The sequence below is a fragment of the Sceloporus undulatus genome, chromosome 2 (genome assembly GCF_019175285.1).
Source record: "Sceloporus undulatus isolate JIND9_A2432 ecotype Alabama chromosome 2, SceUnd_v1.1, whole genome shotgun sequence".
Classification (NCBI taxonomy): Eukaryota; Metazoa; Chordata; class Lepidosauria; order Squamata; family Phrynosomatidae; genus Sceloporus; species Sceloporus undulatus.
In genome coordinates, this window is record NC_056523.1 from 63,949,442 (window position 1) to 63,971,220 (window position 21,779).

Genomic DNA, 21,779 nt, shown 5'->3' on the forward strand with positions numbered 1-21,779 from the left:
CATCCATAGTTTTTTGTGGGTTTTTCAGGCTATGTGGCCATGTTCTAGAAGAGTTTATTCTTGGCGAAACATCAGGAAGAAACTCTTCTAGAACATGGCCACGTAGCCCGAAAAAACCCACAAAAAACTATAGATACATTTTTTGTTTGAATAAATCAACAGACCACATGAAAACCAGACCATATAAAAATTACCAAGTACATACAAACTGTATGAAGTGTAAAAGAAATGTGAAAGAAAACCCCAAGAAAATTCGGAGTGATATTTTTCTCTTTATGGTAGAAGAGTTAAAGAACGAAGTCCCACTTGCTGTTGATGGTCTGCAAACTTTATTATCTTAAAAAGTCCAATGCCTTCCTTCAATACTCAGAGTGTCCACTTTGTTGAGAGTGCAGACTACAACTCCAGAAATTTCTGGTAACAGCCCATGAAGAAGGCCAATTTGTGGCAAGGCTGAAATGCCTCCTTTAACTCTTCTGCTGTGAATATGTGCTTTCCAGGTTTTTTGTTTTTTTTGTTCTATTTTTCTCTTTTGGCCATGAAAAATGGAGAAATGTTGCATCAACACGGGAGGATACCACTTTTTCTTATAGACAACATCTTCCTATTTCCAAGTCCATTCCAATTTAATTGAGGGTAGTATTTAAGTATTTAAGTTTTTCCACTCCAAACTGATAACTACAGCCCCCCTAATAGGTTCTGGGTACTGAGGAGTTGATAAGAAAAGTAAACACAGTGTGCTCGGAAATAATAAATGTGTTATGGTACTTTAGCAGTATTTCATACTTTTAATCTGGTCCTGGGCCTTAAGGTAGGATTCCCTAGCATTATTTCCTCCGGGTTGTGTGTGTGCGCGCACATGTATGCATGCCTTCACCTCTCCTGTTGACTTATTTATTTATTGAAATATTGATATCCTGCCTTTTATCCAAAGATCTCAGGCTGGCTTACAATAAAATCAACTGTAAATAACTACAAAAGTTTAAAATATTAAAAATATATTAGTTTTCAGTTTAGAAACCGTTAAAAAGCAGTTAAAATGTCACTGAGTAATCAGTTTGGCCTATAGGCTTTAATAAAGACTTTTGGTGACCTTGTGGATTTCATAGGGTTTTCATAGGCAAGGGGAATATTTGGAGGTGGTTTTGCCAATTCCTTCGTCTAAAATACAGCTTACAGCACCTGATATTTATTGGCAGTCTTCCATCCTAATGCTAACCAGAGCTGACCCTGCTTAGCCTGCAAGATCAGACTGGATTTGGTGCCTTTAGGGGTATTTGGACAGATTTCCTCCTTAAGTAGAATAACTGTACATCGAGGTATTAGTAGCTATATGACACTTTAATGTTAAAAATGCTTAGCATACAAATACTATCTTACTGTGAAACTGAGACTGAAAGAGAGTGGTTTGTTTATGACCCCAGGGTTCTTCCAAGAATAAAAGGAAGGTTTTTTCATAACTCATTCTGTTACCTAAACTAGCTTTCCATCAAAGGAAATCATTATAAAGCAGTAGGAATACTTCTCTGTCCTTCTGAATTGGAAGCTATCTTCTGGTGATATTCCATTATGTAAATTTATCCACAACAGTATCCTTAATACAGTTGTTAGTTCCAACTAGAGCAAATCAATAGGAACTGAGTAATTCCACAGTTACATAAATTCCATTGATTCTGTGCATCTACTTTACTAGGGACTAATAGATTTAGGCCAACAAGAATGCACCAGGAGGAGGCAAAAGAAGGGTTATCATATGAGAGAGAAGCTCAGTAAACATTGTCTATGTCTTAAGCAAGAATATCTTTGTCTAAATCTCCAACCAGCTGGGATGACATGGTGTAATCCTCTCTGTCAGTGCCCCTGAAGTGGATGTAATTGAATCTTGTGGCTGCTTAGGTTATTGGGTTTTAAATTTTTCTCTTGACAAATTTCTTCATATATCTTCAGTGTATTTATAAAGCATCTCAAGTAAAATCTATGTCATTAATTACCCTTTCGCATTATGCCAAGTAGTTTTGTAGTATGGTTTTGTGTACTGAAAATTCCTCTTATCTCAGTATTTTCCCTAGTAATTTCTTTTGGCAAAATAATTTGCTGATTGTTTTAAGCCCAAAAGCTCTTTGACACTTAAGAGATTTGCAGCATGGATTATAAAGTGTCATTTAATCTTCACCTGCGAATCCATTGTCTATGGATTATTGATGCAGTTAAGTCATTACGGTTAAGTCTCAACCTTTTAAATGTGAAGACCTGAGAATGAGAATGCAAATTGAACCTACAAATTGAAATACAGAAAACTCCTATTATAGGCTCCTCTAACACTGAGCTTTCAAAGATCTCCAGATATCTTTATTTGTATGCCCAGATAGTTCTTGAGTTAAATCATGCAGCTTATGTAGCAATTTAGCTGCTACCAAATAATAATTACTTTCAAGTTTTGAAGAGGTCCTTCTGCTTTTTAGATAAGCTGGATAATACAGTAACCTTCTGTAGACAATCAACTTAATATTTTAAATATCTTTCATTGGGAATCAGTGTCCACATGGTCAACGAATAGCCATATTCACAGAGATCACACCATGGAATATTGTTAGAAATAGTTTTGTTTTGTTTTTAAGAGGAAACACAGGGTTTTTTAATGAAATAGATAAGATGTATGTTATTATAATACAGATTATGATGACAATAGAAAAGAATATAACTCAACCTAGTAATTTCTTACTGATCTTTCACTGTGAATGGCCTAAATCTTCATTGCCTTAGTGAAAAGTCCATTGTGTTAGCTGAAATAAATTTCTGAAGTGAAATCCTTCAAGGGAGAGATCCAGCATAGTTTTCCATTGTGCAACCATGTATGCAGTGCAGACCAAATCTGTGCACATCCACTTATGCAATATTTAAATTCAGTTCAACAGTGCTAGCAATTCTCATTCCAATTTCAGGACTCCGTTTCAACAGAAGAATAAACTCAGTAAAATGATGGGAGAGAACCTCAAATAGCTGTATGAGATATCGGCAGTGGTGGATGATATTTCTTGCAGTGAATATGGTCTATGGCTCATATATCCATCATATATTTGTTTGCAACTAAAACTCACTTGTGTTTATTTGGGACACTGGTTATGAAGAACTTGTTCCCAGTGATTGGAACATTAGATTTGAAAATTAATTTTACCACATTAAATATTTAAATAATTCATTACAGCAAACGCTAATGATTGCATTTATTTAATTCATTTAATTTTCATTAATTAACTCATTGATTTAAAAAAACTATGATGTTTTGGGCAATGGAATTTACAGAGAATGGCATGGAGGCTGTCAATCTTGACTTTAGGGAAACCCATTTTATTATTAGCTCCCTCAAAAGGGCTCTTTTTGCCTATTAAAGCTGCCACCCTCCGACCTGGAATATCTTTTCCTTATGGACTTTAAAGCCCATAGTATCATTGTTACCTGGAAGATATGGAACTCCAATATACCTGGAACTGTCAAGTTGGGAGAGGCTTTTCCATGGTGTGAGATCTCCTTTTGTCACCTGTCTGCATCTCTATTATATTTCTGTCCCACCAACATGTACACTTCACTCACACCTCTAATGCCTTCTTGGTTAAAGGTTAATAAGTTGTTTTATTTCAGTTAGAAGGCCCTGATCTACTGCAAGTATAGAAGTAAGAATACATACAAATATCAGTCACTAAATGAAGGGTGGAGAATTCTTCATTAGGAATCTTTTGAGAACCTCTGAACATAGTCATGGCTGAATCCATTCTTCTACCTCACTCTTAGAAAGAATAATCTGCAAAGATTAGTGGTAAAGGATATGATCTGCATGCAGGAGCTAGATTGTGGCATCTCTAGTTTAAGATCTAACAATCCCATTCTCTGCACTCATTTTACTGTAATACTTATTTAAATCTCTGAAGTCTGTATTGTAAAGCCAATGAAATATTGAAATGTTTGCATTTATCTTGAATGAATGAATCTTGGCTTGGAAGGAATATACCTGCAGATCTAAGAAATTTGCTGTTGGATATGGAAAAAATTGGCTTATTGGAAATGGAGGGAGCAATCGTGTGCTACATACCTGGGAGTAAGTGTCACTTGATTAAAGTTAAGACTTACTTCTGAGTAGTCTTAGGCCTGAAAGAGACAAGCCTCAGGGAGCTGCATGAGCGTGCTGGCACCATTTGTGCCAGGACCATGGCAACCGCACGTGCTCAGCCCCAATATGGGCCACAACCGTGGTCCTGAACCAAGGTGCTGGATGGAATGGATTCTATCCATTCCTTCTTTGCCCAGTTCTTTTTCATTGGTGCAACTTAAGGCTGCGTTGGGGCACGTGTGTAAATGGCACACCCACAACATGGCCTGAAGCCAGGTCATTTTGTCTATGTTTTTCTGGCCTTACTTGATTTGAATGAACAACATTCAAACGAATAGTACGACATGGATTTTTTCATAGCTTTATGTTTTGGCTCCAAGCTTCAATCTTCCCAAATTCTTAGAAGTGTGTGACCAAATCCACTGAAGAAGGAGGTGTAGAAAAAAAAAAAACAAGAGGGGGGTTGTGAGGAAAGAAGTCAAGAAAGCAAGAAATGGGAGGGGAAGACTTTTGACTTAATTATTAAAGATCCCAGCACTGTACACCACACCGAAGAAATGCAAATATGTTGCAGGTCACCCCATATAATATTACATAATAATTGTATATTTTAGTAATGCACAGTAGAGACCAGTGAGGAATATGGAGCCCTGGTGGCGCAGTGGTTAAATGCCTGTACTGCAGCCATTCACTCAAAACCACAAGGTTGCGAGTTCAAGACCAGCAAAAGGGCGCAAGCTCGACTCAGGCTTGCATCCTTCCGAGGTCGCTAAAATGAGTACCCAGACTGTTGGGGGCAAATTAGCTTACTTCCTAATTAGCTTACTTGCTGTTCACCGCTATGATCTTTGGAATAGCGGTATATAAATAAAACAAATTATTATTATTATTATTATTAGACCAATAGAGGAGAAATTACTGAAGCAAGTCATAATTCACCACTATCCCCATCCCCAGAAAGTTTCCAAACACTTTCCTCCCATCCAGAGGTAGGAGAGACATCAGCCTTTCATGCCTAAATGGTCTTACATTCTGAAAGGACCTTGGCTGATTAAAGGTCTTAGTTGGCCACAATTTATTATTTATTGATTTGATTTTTAGCCTTCCTTTCTTCCAGTATGACATCCAAGGGAGCTCAGAACATAAGTTACAACCAAATACAGTTAAAACAATGGACACTACAAAGGTTGAAGCACAATTAAGCAACTGAATTAAAAACATCAACATAAACCAGTTAAAAAGGCAGTTAAAGCATGATGATGATGATGATGATGATGATGATGATGATGATGATGATGATATGATTTAAAAAGACAGACCACACCAATTAAAAGACCTTTTGTAGTGTCCAGTTAACAGCCAAAGTCCTGTGTAAATAAGTTCTTTGCCTTCCAGCAAAAAAAGAGCAGAGAGAGGGGAACAAAGAAATCACTACTCCATCCAACAACCATTCTAATAAATTATTCACTTTTTTGTTCTTTCCATTCTCCCATGCCCTTCTTAACCCAGCTGTTCTGCAACTCCACAGATTCTGCCTCCCATGCTCCTCCATATATGTTACCTAACAACAGTCATGTGATACATTCCCTCCATTTCTAATATTCCTTCTCGAGAGGCAGTAGACCTTTATCTTTTCCTGAATAAGACTGAGGTAGAGGCACCCACTCTAATGAACTCTAATCTATAGTTTTTTGTGGGTTTTTCAGGCTATGTGGCCATGTTCTGGAGGAGTTTATTCCTGACGTTTTGCCAGCATCTGTGGCTGGCATCTTCAGAGAATGCTGATCTGGAAGAGAGTGGGTATATATGTATATGCACGTGTGTGTATCCTCCTACCCTGAGGCCTGGCCAACAACAACAGAACAATACACAGATTAACATCACTCCTCCTCAACCAGGATCATACAGTATGTGTGTGTGTGTGTATCCAGTCTCTTCCAGGTCAGCATTCTCTGAAGACACCAGCCACAGATGCCGGTGAAACGTCAGGAATACAGTCCTTTAAAACATGGTCACATAGCCCGAAAAACCCACAAAAAACTATGGATGCCAGCCATGGAAGCCTTTGACTTCACAACTCTAGTCTACTTCACTAAAGCATTTTTTAAATTCAGAGTTAATTTACATGAAATCACTAGTAACATTAATTCAACCCGTAATTCTAAGAATTAATTCTGAGCTCTGTCTGTTCCATAGGCAGAGCTTGGATGTGAACAGGATGAGTAACCATGGCACACTGTCAATAAGGTCAGTCTATTTGGGGGTCATAGTGTTAGAACAGTATGAGGGCTGCAGAACTGTCAAATTACAATATCTGTGAGAATAGCTGGAGGCCCACTCCTGGTAATTTGAGACAGAACTGTCTGGTGTCTTCCTGTTTTTTTAATATGAACACTATGGTATAAAGGGAATATTTAAGGCTGATTATTGAGGACATTTTGGTAGAGATAGGAGTAAACTGTCATTTACAGTCGGCCCTTCTTATACATGGATTTTTTATACACGGATTCAAGCATACACGGTTTGAAAATGTCCCAAAAAAGTATAAATTTACCTTGATTTTTCATTTTTTATAAGGGACACCATTTTACTATGTCATTATATTTAATGGGACTTGAGCATACATGGATTTTGTTATACACGGAGGATCTTGGAACCAAACCCCAGCGTATAACAAGGGTCCACTGTATTTTGTAAGGAAACGAATGCAAATAGGCTTTGGACCAACCTAGAAAAATGTAACGAAGGGTGTGAATGCAATGATATGTCTGGAAACTGGTTATAGTAGAGGTTGACACCTTCTTTTATAAAGTCTTTATCCATTCATCCTTCACTATTGGTTATTTTCTGTTGTTTCACCATGAAAATGCTACACTGTGGTTATTTGATGGCTTCTCACATTAGTACCAGATTTAATGAGAACATTAAATTAATGTGTCCAGAGGTACACTGTGTGTCCAGAGGTACACTGCCTTTCCAGTAACAGCCTCTTCACCATAACATTTTGCAGAGAGAATGGAGAACTAATTTCTACAAGCCCCTCTTCTCTAGCAGCCGCCTACCTCCCTCTGGAATACATTTGGGGTAGGTTGTTGCATTCTATTCCCAGACTGCTATCAGATCCAAAGAGCCTTTCATAAATCGAGAGTAGTTAGTTAGTTATGTAGAGAATTTATACCACACCCTTCAGCCAAGAAGGTCCCAGAGTGGCTTACAAATTGTTGATTTGACAGTCCCCTGACCTCCAGTTTACAATCTAATAAGACAGGACACATGAGCAAAAGGGGATAGTAGTAAGGGAGGGAATTGGGTCTGGCAAGATAATGCTTGTTCTTCTTTACCTCTGAGGCCAAATCAGTGCCAGTTAGGATGGGGGAGCAATTCAAGGCAAGATGGAACTGTGCCTGGCTGCTGTTCTGTTGTAGCAGTTGGAATGGAGGGAGGGCTTCTCAAGTTAGCTAATCTTAGTGAATATGAATAAGAATAAATGACCAAGATGATGGAATAGAGAGCATGCTTGTCAAATTTGCAAGTAACACCAAATTAGGAGGGGTGGCTAATACCTGAGGACAGGCTCAGAATTCAAAATGACCAGGCTCAGGTTAGATAGCTGGGCTAGAACTAACAACATAAAATTCAACAGGGAGAAATGTAAGGTGCTACACTTAGACAGTAAAAATAAAATGCAAAGATATAGGATGGGTAACACCTGGCTTGGCAACAATACATGTGAAAGGGATCTAGGAGTCTTAGTACACCAAAAGCTGAACATGAGCTAACAGTGTGATGTGGCACTAAAAAAGCTAATGCAGTTCTAGGTTGTAACAATATATAATGTCTACATCAAGGGAAATAATAGTACAGTACCACTCTATTCTGCTTTGGTCAGACATCAGCTGGAATACTGTGTCCAGTTCTGGTCACTACAGTTCAAAAAGGATGTGGACAAACTGGAGGGTGTCCAAAGAGCAACCAAAATGTTGAAAGGTTTGTAAACCATATCCTATGAGGAGTGGTTTGTGAGTGGCTTAGAGAGACATAATAGCTGTATTTAAATATTTGAAAGGATGTCATATTGAGGATGGAGTAAGCTTGTTTTCTGATGCTCCAGAGACTAGAACACAGAGCACTGGATTCAAACTACATGGGAAAAGACTCTACCCAAACATTAGGAAGAACCTCCTGATGGTAAGATCTCTTTGACAGTGGAATATGTAAAATAAATAAAATAATAACACTTTAATTTATATCCCATTTTTTGTTTCCACAATCAAAGCGGCATACAACCTTTAAAAAAATACAATATATACAATTCCCCCCCCCTTAAAAAAGGATTAAACAATTCCATCCATTAAAATTACAGACGAAAAAATCTAAAAACAATACTGCAATAATAAAATAATGGTGGGCAGTATTCACTTGTAGATGACTGTGGGGGGAGCATTACATGGCCGGGATCTATTCTGGGAAGACCTCAGAGAGTGGTGGGGGTTCTTTGAGGTTTTTAACGAGAGGCTGGATGGTAATCTGTTGCTTTTGTATTCCTGCATGTCCCTTGTGATCTCGTCCCACTCTAAAATTCTATGATTTCTATGAAATAATAACAACCCGGATTAGGTTATTTCTGAAGTTTAAATGAGCATTTAAATAAATTGAAGAAAAAGTTTTTTGAATATGCAAGATTTCTTTTGCCTTCTGCTTTTAGTTATACAGTGTGCCTATGCTATACGCAGGTGCACCATACCTGTACACTGAAGCAAACAGCATGCATGCTACACCACACCACAAGCGTGTGTCCCATTATTTGCAATGGGGCGCAAACATACATGGAATTTCCCTTATGTGGGAGGGGGGTCTGGAATGGATCCCGTGCATAAGGGAAGGACCCACTGTATGTATTCAGTATTCATAGTAATTTTTTTTTTGCAATGTCCTGAATATTATGCAAAACCAAGTGTTATACTGAAGTGCCAAAAGGAACCCAAATTCCACCACCACCCCAATTCAAAAGAACGACTACACATCAGCAATGAAATTAGGGTTGTATAATGCCACCACATTCACGTCTCTCTTTATAGCTATGTTTAAGCATGACCCTCTAGAGGGCAAAGCTTGGTTAAGCAATCCATATATTGAGCTTTAAACAAATGCTACTATAGTTATTAGCTTTGGAGACTGGCAGTTATTGAGCACTATTTAAATGCTGTATTCAGTTCCCAACAGTAGTTAAATAAAATATTTAATATTCATGTTGGATTATGGCAAAATCATGGTTGTGCCTATAGTTTTCTGTGGTTTTTTGGGGCTACGTGGCCACGTTCTGGAAGAATTTATTCCTGATGCTTCGCCTGCATGGGTGTCTAGCATCTTCAGAAGGCTGTGGCATGGAAATGTGATATATATATATATATATATATATACACACACACACACACACACACACACACACACACACACACACACTCTCTCTCTCTCTCTCTCTCTTGTGTGACCCTTAGTTGGGAGGAAGTGATTGCGTATTAATCTGTGTGTTGGTCTGTTGTTGAATGACAAGGTCCAAGGGTCACACAAGTATATATATATACCCCACACATTTCATGCCACCACCCTCTGAAGATGCCAGCCACAGATGCAGGTGAAAAGTCAGGAATATATTTTTCCAGAATGCAGAGGCATAGCCCAGCAACAGAAAATTATGGACACCAGCTGTGAAATCCTTTGATTTCATATATTTGTATCATTTACTAAACCAGCCACCTTGGGTCCCTGGGAGAAAGGCAGGATATAAATAAATAAATAAATAAATAAATAAATAAATAAATAAATAACACTGTAACTGAGAATGTCAGATAAAATTTCCCAAGCTTTTGCTGAAATAATTTGTGTCTTCTGTTTTCTCACTGTTGTACTTTGTACTCCTTTAACTGGTTTCTTCATTTGTAATTACCCTTATTGAGCCTATTGCGTATAAACTTCTGTTGAATAAAATGGAGGTCCATATTTCCAACATAAAATTATTAACTCAGGAAATTCTAACCCCAAAATAGAAGTGGTTAATGCAGTGTACCTACAATGAATGATGTGTGTCAAAATATTTTTTTAATTTTTTAAAATTTGGATTGAAAGGTTCACATTAGGGTTGCCCTAAGTCAGAAATGACTTGTAGGCACACAACAACAATTGAACTTAAAAGGACAATTGAAAACAATGCAGGATTTTAGCAGCATGCTTTGTTCCCAACCTGTAGGATACTCTTGCTGGTGGTTCAGTATACTGCTGTTTGTTTGCTATTGTTTTAAAGATTGATTTGGTGTTGTGAGCCACTTCTGAGCAGTTTAGCCTGATGAGTAGGGTGGAAATATTTTTATGCAATTAAAAATAAAAGATACTAAGCTTAACAGAAAGAGTTTCAACTGTGAAAGAGTAAGTACAGTGTGCCCGCATCATACGTGGGTGCCTTTTACATGGCTTACGCTGAAAGCTGCGCAACGGGGTTGGAATGACACATGTGCGTCATGCACGAGCCCCATTATTTTCAATGGCATACATGCTATATGCCTTACACAGAGAGGTCCAGAATGGATTCCTGACATAAGGCAAGGGCGCACTGTACTCCTGTGCTTCATTTTAAAAGATGAAGATTGTGCAACCTGACGTATAGCTAACCTGTAACACCAGCAGCTACAGCCAGCATAGCCAATAGTGACAGATGGAGTTCAGCAGTGTCTAGGGGAGTGATGGTGAATCTTTTAGCTGAGTGCCCAAACTAAAAGGTCTTCCAGCACTGAGTGTTACCTGGTGCTGGGGAGTGGGACTTCCACCTTCTGAGGGCAGGACTTCTCTTCCCACCCTCCTGGGCTTCTCCCGAAACAGCTCAAGGCTCGGGGGGAGGGGGAGGAGGAGGAGGAGGGAAGGAGGTGGAATTATTATTATTATTATTATTATTATTAAGCTTTATTTATATAGCGCTGTAAATTTACACAGCACTGTACATAGAATCTTTTAATTAGACCAGGGGTAGGCAACCTCTTTGAGCCGGGGGCCGGGTTGCTGTCCCTCAGACAACTGGGGGGCCGAAGCCAAAAAATAAATAATTAAATAATTTTTTTTAAAAACTAAATATATAAATAAACTAGGACAAATGTAGGACAACATTTTCAAAATGGGACGCACCTTTCTTCTAAAAATGGAGGACCCGCGAAAACATTTGTGATTTTAAAAAAGTTAATATAAATGCATGTTTCTGAGGCTTCTATAGACAATTGCCCCCCAAAGGCCCTGGCGGCAATCGGCGGCAGGACCAGGCTGGGGCCGGTCCCAAGGCCTTGCTGGGCCGCATCCGGCCCGCGGGCCGCAGGTTGCCTACCCCTGAATTAGACGTTTCCCTGCCCTCAGGCTTACAATCTAAGAAGACACGACACAAAAGGAGAAGGGGATGGTTGTGGGGAAGGGGATCAGGTCCTGGAGTTCATCTTTCCCTCTGAGGCCTGGACCAAGGCAGATGGACTGGAGGGAGGGCATGCACCTCTTCTATTTGCTCCCCCTGCGCCATCCTCCACCAGCAGCTGCCTCCGGAGAGGCAGCTGGAAGCCAGGAAGAGTTGGGAAGGAGGAGGAGGAGGAACAGGCCCGAGCCTCTTCCTCCTCATCCCCCCCACGAAGTCCCTGGCCTCCAGCTGCCTCCAGACAAGAAACTGGGGAGGGTCGGGAAGGAGGAGGAAGAGGCGCACACCTCTTCTTCGTCCTCCCCCCACTACGTGTCAGGGAAATGGCATTGCATGCCAACTCTGGTACACGTGCCATTGGTTCACCATCACAGGTCTAGGGGGACACCCAGTTCTCACCCCTCCTCCATGGTAACTTCTGAAGGCTACTTGGAGTATGTCAGCTACTGATTTTCCTGTTTTTATTTGTTGTCAACTGCCTCTACATTTTAAAGCATGATCATGAAAACATACATGAGCTTTAAATTTCTGGTTTTATTTGTGATTTGATGAACAATATTTTTATGCCTTCTGCTATCATCGATAAGATTTATTTTTGGTAAATTGTACTGTGTGCCAATGAAATAAAATATAATTGTGTGTGTGTGTTGCTATTGGACTATCACTGTGCATGAGAGTTTGTAGCATATAAGGGATGGGTCCCTGCCTTATAGTGCTTGCTGTGCAACTGGAAAAGGATGGAAAGCAAAGTTAAGAAAACACAGAAAAATAATATTATGCTACTATAGTTGCATACGCTGCAAATTGTTGTTGTTTTTACATTATGGCAGGGTGTTCCAAACATTGGACTACAAACCTCATCAGCCCTAGCAAGTATGAGCAAGACTGACATGTAATTGGAGTTGCAGTCTAACAACGTTTGGAAGGTCAAAATTGCCCTCCATTGGAGTTGGACATGGAAAGGTAGAAGTTGTGCCAAAGGCACTGAGAATAAAATGGGTTTTGGGAAGCATTTGAAGGAAATAGGCTTGATAGTATCACAAGTGTTCTATCTCTTTTAAGCTTGTGTGACAGAGAATAAAAGGCAGAGTCCTTTGAGACAGTGGAAAACCTTTGGACATCTGATGTTGTCTGAACAAAGCTTATGGGTTGTACTATACTGGAATATAAAAAGAGAGAAATCCAAAAGGCAAGCCAATGGAAGGCTTTGAAACTACTGGTGCTGGATCAGGTATTGGACAGGAAGCCATTGTAATGATTTAAGGAAGGGCACCATATAAACCAATCAATGAGAGAGTTGGGTGATTTTGGGAACAGGATGCTGGATACAGTGGATAGGACTGAGAGGAGACAGTGGAACACTAGAAGTATGTACCAGCATTCTCATCCCAATTGACAGCGAGGACTGGCAGTGGTGTGAAGAAAGTAACATAACATGGTAGATTGCTGAATACAGAGGGGGGAAAGGTAAAAAAAGAACACAACATCAAGGCTTCATGGCTTTTGCAAGAACAGGAATTGTTTACAAATAAGAACATTAGATTGGCTGTGAGTAAAGATGTAAAATTTTGGATGTATTGGTTCTGAAATGCCAGTGAAATTGCCAAGTGGAAATAGACAACTATTTGATGATGGTAGATGGAGGAAAGTGCCACTTACTCTGTTTCTGTGACCAGTTGAACAGTACAGTGAGTTAGTGAAGGTTAATAAAATGCAGTGAGGGTTCATAAAATCAGGACAAGGAGAGGTTTAGCAGCCTGAAACATATATATAGTATGTGGAGGATGGTATTTAAAATTTCAAAGAAAGTCTTAAGACTCATGTGCCAGCAGAAGGCTTTGGACAATTGTCATTGTGCCCTATTTTTCTAAGCAAAACAGAATCTTTGGGGTGCCAAGGTGCTGGAGAACTCACAAAATAGTTTGGGAATTCTGCTTTAAACTAATCATTTTTTTTTTCTTTCTGAGGTAAACATTTATAGCAAATTTCAATATTCTAGAAGGTACATTAGAAGCTTATCTACAAAGAAAATATTTGTTTCTTTTTGTTCCTGACAAGTCAAGGCTCGGATTACTGTACATGTAGTCTTTGTACTTTAGAGACTAAGCATTTAACTTTAGTTTCAAGGTTGTTGGCATTATTGTCTTTATCCTGTTTTTATTTTTTGATCCTTGAGACATCTACACTTGAAATGGCCTTACATTGTGCTAGGAGAATAATGATAGCTTTGGTGCGACTATCACTGTAATATTATATTTTGCTGCTAACATGGCTCCTGTCCAACTGAGCAGACATGTCAAAAATGTATTCTGTTCTAAAGGATGCCTATCAGTAGCAACTATTTAATGTACAGTTAAAATGCACTTTACTGAATTTAATATTTTCACATTGGTTCTTTCTAGACTAGGGAGTTGGACAGCATGACTGTGAATATCTTGATATAATATATAGAAAATATTTTAAAAATATATAAGTGATGGTTAAGAGGTAGTAGCAGGAATAAATAGATGACAGTGCTGTGAACCTGGACTTCTGAGGGAGTAGAACAGCAAGATTTCAACTTTGAGGAATCTGTATCAGCAGGACCATGGACAGCTCTAACCTAGCAGATAATTTGCTTCATTTAGTTGCAGACCACAGCTAAGATAAAATACCCCATCATAGTTATTAATCTCTCCTTGCTTCTAAATAAAGAATAGACTGGATCTACTGGGATGGAATCCATGTGAGATATATGGGGTTTTCAGATGTTTTATTGCTGATATCCAGTTGGATATCTAGTTGCATCATTCAAACCATGTGCCATGTGTGGTATACTGGTAAAGCAGAGAAAGTTAGGGTTGCTATTATTTTATTTTACTGTAATATAGTGTGACAGGAAAGAACCTGCAGGAAGTATTGGGAATATGTATTTTTAAAAATAGAAGAATGAGAGGGTGACAGCAGCAAAAGCAGGGAAGGGAATTCCTGGAATTTAGCACCTGGTTAGTAGTATCTAAAGAGGAGGAGGAGGAAATCTGGAACACCCTTTCTCACTTACAGAGTAAGCTGAAAACAGTACAGTTTTTTTTTTAAATCCAGATTTCTATAAGATACAACCAGTTGGTCCCTCTCTTTTTTGTGTGATATTCTTCCTGCCAAATCTTTTTTTAAAAAATTCTAAAAGGAAGTAGTCAGGAATAAATTAATATATGTAGATCATACTGTCTTCAGAAGTTGAAGACACAGATACTTGCCTACTGTGTCACTAATAATGTATACAATTTCAATATTTTATGAGTGAGAGGAACATCCAGTGGAGGAAATGTAAGATCATTTGCCTGATTCTGTCAAATGGCTGCATCAGCATTCTATTTTTATTTAGGAACATTGAAGTTTTGTTGGTTTGAATGATGTTAATCTCACTATTCAAAATTATGAACAAAAAAGAGGTCTCCCTGGATCAGGCCTGTGGTTACCTTTGGAGTATGCTGCATAGTCGAAGGCATCCCCCTTTCTTCTAGCTTGAACACGAGCTTTGGATGCAGCCAGGGAAGCTGCTGTAAAAGGACAGGAATCAAAAACTCTCTGCATGTTTACAAAACCCTGTGGAGTTTGGTAATGGAAGTCTACATTGCTACCTCTTTGTTTTGAGGGGAGAAACATATTTTCTTTCACTTAAGTTTGTTTGTAGTGATTTGAGAAATATAACTGTTAAAAATCCCAATTTTTGTTTGAGATTATTTCATTATTTCATTGTATTATATAGTGATTTATATTTTTATGTCTATTGTATATGGTCCTGATACCAAAGGATCATAGAATTAGAGAATCATAGAGTTGGAAGATACCTCAAGGCCATCCAGTCCAACCCCCTGCCATGCAGGAACACAGAATGAAAACATTCCCAACAAACCTGTTTAAAAACCTCCAAAAAAAGAGATTCCACCACACTTCTTCAAAAGATGAAAGAAAAAATAAGGAAATAAATAGAAGTTTGGTTTATCTTTGTAGACACTTGATAGCCTTCCAGAAGCAAAACAGAGGAGTAATGAAACTGTACATATTTACCTGTGACCCATTAATGCTCTCCATTGGGAAAGGAGACAGACATTTGTTTATAGAAGAACCTCGTGATGTTACATGATGTTCTTGGACTTCAGCTCCCAGATTACCTAGTCAATATGATTTATACTAACCCTGTGTGCACTGTGTGAAATTAATGTTTTTGTTCAATAAATCTGAATTTATTGACATCATATAAGGTAGTCTGTATAGATTATTAAGATGACATCTGTACAAAAATCAATTACAGGATCAGGAACTACAGAAATAAATTAGATAAACATTAAATAGCATATCCTGCAGTGGATGCTTTCATCTAACTGCATTGCATTCAGCTGGTTGCTTATTGAAATGCATATCCCACTCCAACTAATCATGTATTGCTAGACTACACACATTTCAAAGTGTTCACCACGAGCATTTCTTTTTAGTTTTCACTTTCTTTCTAGTGTCCATATCTTTGCATATCAGTACTGGCAATCATCTGAGAGCAAATATATCAAAATATAGCAACCAATAATTATTGAGATACAAGCTACCCCCTTATGGGGGGTTTCAAATTAGTATTCTAATTTTATTTATTTATTTATTTATTTATTTATTTAACAGGTCTGAAACTGAAAGTTCAAGAAGCATCAGGTATGTTCTTCGAATCTTCACAGTTTTTAAATGGTCTCTGTGTAAATAGTTATAAATAAAAAGGATTTTTTTTATTTTGCAACATTTTACAAAGACAGTTCTTTTGACATTACAAGATTACAGTCATCTAGTTTCTTAAGCATGCCAAAGTCATTGTGCTTTAGTTAGGAATAACAAGCAAGCTATTTTAATTTTTTTTAAAAAAATGTATATGAATGGGATTTACTGTACTTGAGGGAAAAGAAAATTCTGAAGTTATTTTAGAGAAAAGTGCACAGATAACACCCGGAGATGTGCATATATCCCTTCCCTGTCGTATACAATTGTTTTCTCTGTGGCTTAGATTTGAGTTGCATGCTGCTGGAAAGAAAGAAAAGGAAAAATGCTTTGCTCTTTAAAAGTAATTTGTTTTCCAGAATACTGATGCTTGAGATATTTTAATGTGTTTACTTCCAGTCAGAGATGTGTGTTGGTGTTTTTGTCCCAACTGATAGCATTTAGCATAATTAGTTACTTTCAAGTGAGACTGCATATTAAGGGCTATGTGATAATCAAGCTTGTTTTCTTCTATAAAGTCATCCCAACTTTGTTTTTTGTTGTCTGAAGTGAGATTCTTATGTATGCTCTTCAAATGAAATATAACTTTGGCTGCATCCTCACTGCAGAAATAATGCAGTTTGATACCACTTTAGCTGTGATGTCTCTATACTTATGAATTCTGGGAACTGTAATTTGTTGTGGCACCAGAGCTTCCTGACAGAGGCTCAAAATATATGGGCCTTTCAGGCCATTGATATACTCCAAAGAAAGCTAAATACCTCCCAAAACTACAAGTTCCAGAATTCCATAGCATTGAGCCACGGCAGTTAAAACGGTGTCAACTTGGATTATTTCTACAGTGCAGATGCATCCTAAGGTGAATTTATCATAAGGTTATTATTTGTTTCTTTGTTTATGGTTTTTTGGGCTATGTGGCCATGTTCCAGACGAGTTTCTTCCTCCTGTTTCTTTGTTTATTGGATTTGTTTCCTACCTTCTTCCAAAAATGGAATTCAGCATCTTCTTGGCAATCTTTGTTCAGAGGTGGTTTGTTTTTGATTTCTGAGTCTCAGCGAGTGTGACTAACCTAAGGTTACCTAGTGGGTTTCCATGGTTGAGTAAACATTTGAACCCTGGTCTCCAGAGTTATAGTCCAGTGCTCAGACCACTACACCATGGTACCACTCATCAAAATCTGCAAGCATTCTAATGTGAGGCTTAAGCATTTTTATATAGGAAATGTTAATATGTGAAAATAATGATTTACAGAAGCTAACAAATGATTTTGTAATTTACAAGGTACAATACAGAACATATTGGTTAATTTATAAAATGTTTGCAGCTGTGAGAAAAAGAGAAAAATGTTGACAGCTTTGTTAGGACTAATCCAAAAGTTGCAAAAAATAGTTCACAAGCTTTGAAGTATTCTTCTTCAGGTGGGATGTTATGTGAAACCAAAATAGCAAAAAGGAATGTGCTAGAAGGGACTTAAAAAATATATATACCCAGAATTATCATGGTGTGATTTCAGAGATGTATAAAATGTGATTCCACAATTAAAATAGAAAGTTTTATTTTGTGACCTTTGAAATGACTTGTATATTATGAGCTCATGTCTCAAGTTTGTAGTCTGTTCCCCCCCTCTCAAGTTTGATACTTGAGAATATTGTATAGATTACCTGCCCTTCTGATTGAGTTGTTAGATAAGTACCACTATCCTACCTTGAATATGTCCAGTTTTATCTGATTTTGAAAGCAAAACAGGGCCAGGTCTGGTTAGTATTTGAGTGGGAGTTGGTAGCACTCCCCATAAGTCAGCTACCAATGTTCCTACCAATGCAAATTTACATTAGCTTACTTTCAGCAAAGTAGTTTTAAAATGAGCTGTCCTTGACATTAACAGATTAATAGTTGGAAGTTGTGATAATCTATCAGTAAAATGAACTTGTAACTTTTAACTGGCAATATCATCCAATACAGATTGGAATTCAGAAGAAAAAATAGTAACAAAAGAATTAAGTATTTGATAAAGTGATGTATTAATACTCAGAACAGTCATTCTGCCAGTCATGCAGTTCTGTTCTCAGAGCCAAAATTTGTAAGTTTCTATATATGTTGGAATGCTTATGATTTGTGTGTGTGTATGTTTTACTTATAGTCGATGGTTCAGATAACGTTAAGCAATGTTTTAAATGAGATAAATGTGTGCTTCAGTTTCCGCCACCCAGGTCTTAATTGCTTTATGGTGGATAGATTATACTCCAAATGACCAGTATGGCTGCCATAAAAAGAAAGGAAATGGTATAGGAAATTACATAGAAATACTCTATCAAACAAATTATTGAAATAACGGTTTAAACTGTCTTTAAAAATGACTTAGCATTGTCATCTTATATAATATACATCCATAAAATTGCACTGAGACTTTCCTAATGATTTGTGATATTTTAAAAAATGATTTTTAATATGCAAAGTCACATAATTATTCCAAACACTATCATTATTGGCGTTTTGTGGGTTTTTCAGGCTATGTGGCCATGTTCTGGAAGAGTTTATTCCTGACATTTTGCCAGGATCTGTGGCAGGCATCTTCAGAGAATGCTGGCATGGAAGAGAGTGGGGTATATATACTGTGTGACCCTTGGCTGAGAGGAAGTGATTTACATGTTAATCTCTGTGTTGGTCTGTTGTTGAATTGCAAGGCCTCAGGGTGGTAGGATATGTGAGGAGGATTTGTGTCTATTTAAATAGTGGTCCATTGTCTGCTGGGAAACCCCCTGACCTTGTTGATGTTCATATGCATGTGCTGAGTCTTGATTTTGGTGTTTTTCAGGACTGGGTTTTTTTCTTTCCTGTTGAAGTTGTCCAGGTGTTTGTGGATTTCAATGGCCTCCCTGTGCATTCTGACCTGATAGCTGTTGGCATGGTCCAGAATTTCAGTGTTTTCAAATAGCATTTTATGCCCTGGTTGGTTTATAATGTGTTATGCCACTGCTGATTTTTCTGGCTGATCCAATCTGCAGTGTCAGTTGTGTTCCTTGATTTGAGTTTGAACACTGTGTTTGGTGTCCCTATATAGACTTATCTGCAGCTGCACGGTATGTGGTAGACTTCTGCAGCCATGAGAGGGTCTCTCTTGTCCTTCGCTGAGTGCAGCATTTGCTGGATTTTCTTGGTCGGTCTGTAGATCTTTAGGAGGTTGTGTTTCTTTATCAGTTTCCTTATTCTGTCTGTGACTCCCTTGATGTATGATTAAAAAAAAATACCTTCCCTTTGGGTGGTTGTCTCCACCTCTATGGGTTTTTCTGGGTCTGGCAGTCCTTCTGATGTCTGAGTTGGAGTAACCATTAGCCTGTAGAGCCCAGTCTGGGTGCTTCAATTCATCTTCCAGGAAGTGGGATTCACAGATCCTTTTTGCCCGGTCTATCAATGTTTTTATCATGCTTCATTTTTGTCCTAGGTGATTGTTGGAGTTCTTGTGTAGGTATTTGTCCATGCATGTAGGTTTTCAGTATACTGTGTGGCCCAAATGTTGGTTCAGTTTGCAGATAACCAGGACATCCAAGAATGGCGATGTTCCTTCCTTTTCTTTTTTCCATCATGAATTGGATGTTCAGGTGGATGTTGTTCAGATGGGTCAGAAACACAGCCAGATCTTCTACATGGCTTCAAATGGTGAAAGTATCACCCACATATTGGAACTATGTTGTGGGCTTTTTTTGGTGCTGTCTCCAGGACTTGCTATTCAAAGTGTTCCATATAAAAGTTGCTAACACAGGGCTCAGATGGCTTCCCATGGCTACCCCATCTCTCTGCTCATAGAAACATTGTCCCACTGGGAGTAGCTTGTGGTGAGGCAATGTTCAAACAGGCCTGTGACATCTTCCAGAAAAATTGTCAGGTAAGTGCTTTGGTGTCCATTAAGGTAAACAGGGAGATGCTCCTTAGCCAATTGGCTCTCAGGGCTCTGACTCCTCTGTCTAATTTGTGAGAACGGGCATTCCAAGAGCAGTGCTGATGTCACAAAGGGGATGATAGGAAGCCATATCCATTTTATTGGAGTGGAGAAGTACAGAGGGAGTTCACTGACCAGTGAGAGCAGCTTGCCCACGGCATTCCTGTTACCCCCTCTTGGTGATTCCTGGTGTGGTCCACACCCACTGCATCCCCAAAGTGATGCCACTGGCTCTTAATGCAAACATTTTGCAGTTGTGCATAAAAAAAACCCTGAGAGTATCTGGGTTCTTAGGTTCTTTAATTTTGTTTGTCATGTTGCTTAAAAATTCAATATTTTTTCCTATTATTTGTATAAGAAAGGGCAGTTTGGTTATGGGGGGATCAGTTTTTTGTCCCTGAGACCATGTCTAAAATAACAAACAAATAAAAACTGTGCAAATATCTGGAAATTGACATCTGGTTCTGATCTATGCAGTTTATCTGTAAATGCTGTAATCTGCAATATCTATAATCACTTTGTCCCAGGGACTTCAAGTCTGCTCCTCAGGTAGATTAGACTGGGAAATGCAACTGACCCAGTATCACCCAGTGAGCATCACTTAGTAGTTATTTTGTCTTTTAGGGAAGGTTAAGGGCTGTTTTTCTCTAACATCTATTTGTCTTTCTGACAATTCATGGTATCTGTAGAATTCTCTTCCAGTATGACATTTCAAATGAGCTAATTTTCTTCCTATCAGCTTTCTTCGTTGTCCAGCTTTTACAGGCATACATAGAAATTGGAAATACTATGGTCTGGGTGATTCTGACTTTGATATTCAATTATATACCTTTACACTTGGGGATACTGTCTAGTGCCTTCACAGCTGCTGTTTCAACTTCTAGTCTAATTTTTGACTAAGGTCTCCATTTTATTGACTGAGCCAATGTATATTTGAATGTCTTTATCATCTGCTTTAAAGTCATGTAAATTGTCTGTAGCCATTATTTTTGCTTTCAAAATAGTAACCCTGCTTTTGGTAGTGTAGCTTCTCTTTTTTGTTTTCCCTCTTCACTACTATTCTGTTTGAATTGTGGACTTCTTTAGATTGTAAGCTTGCAGATAAGCACAGCAGTTATCTTTTATAAAAGTTTTATGGGAGCTTTTTAAGGAGAAAGGTGTGGCAGGTATGTTTCAAACAAATTCATATTATTTTCTAGGACAAAAGAAGTTCATTGCATTTAAATATTATCTATGATATTTCCTTTTAGTCATGAAATTTTTTATGAATTTTGGTTCTAGCTTTGACGTAGTAAGCTGTGAAACAGTTTCCTGTAAAAGCATTACTGTCCATCTGTTGCCAAACAATGTGCAAAATGCCTGTGATAGTTTTAAAAATGACCTTTTCACAAAGATTACACATTGTACTACTTTCTGTTAAAGAGAGATGAGTGTAGCTAAAGTAGCCTCTTAAGTAAGACCTATTTTGAAATGTCAGTGTTGCCTTCAGATACTGTATGCGTCAACAGCCATGCATGCAAATGGTAACTCTTTATAATAATTAAAAAAGATAT

General features: G+C 38.1%; 1 protein-coding gene across 10 annotated transcripts in view; it reads left to right on the forward strand.

Annotated features, from left to right (window-relative positions):
* IQSEC1 (IQ motif and Sec7 domain ArfGEF 1) overlaps positions 1-21,779 on the forward strand; it is a 463,906-nt gene that overhangs the window by 72,499 nt on the left and 369,628 nt on the right. For all 10 annotated transcript variants that reach the window (XM_042449774.1, XM_042449785.1, XM_042449787.1 and 7 more), the window contains exon 2: positions 16,203-16,232. In XM_042449774.1, the coding sequence (XP_042305708.1) occupies positions 16,203-16,232 (30 nt within the window). The remainder of the gene's footprint in view (positions 1-16,202; positions 16,233-21,779) is intronic.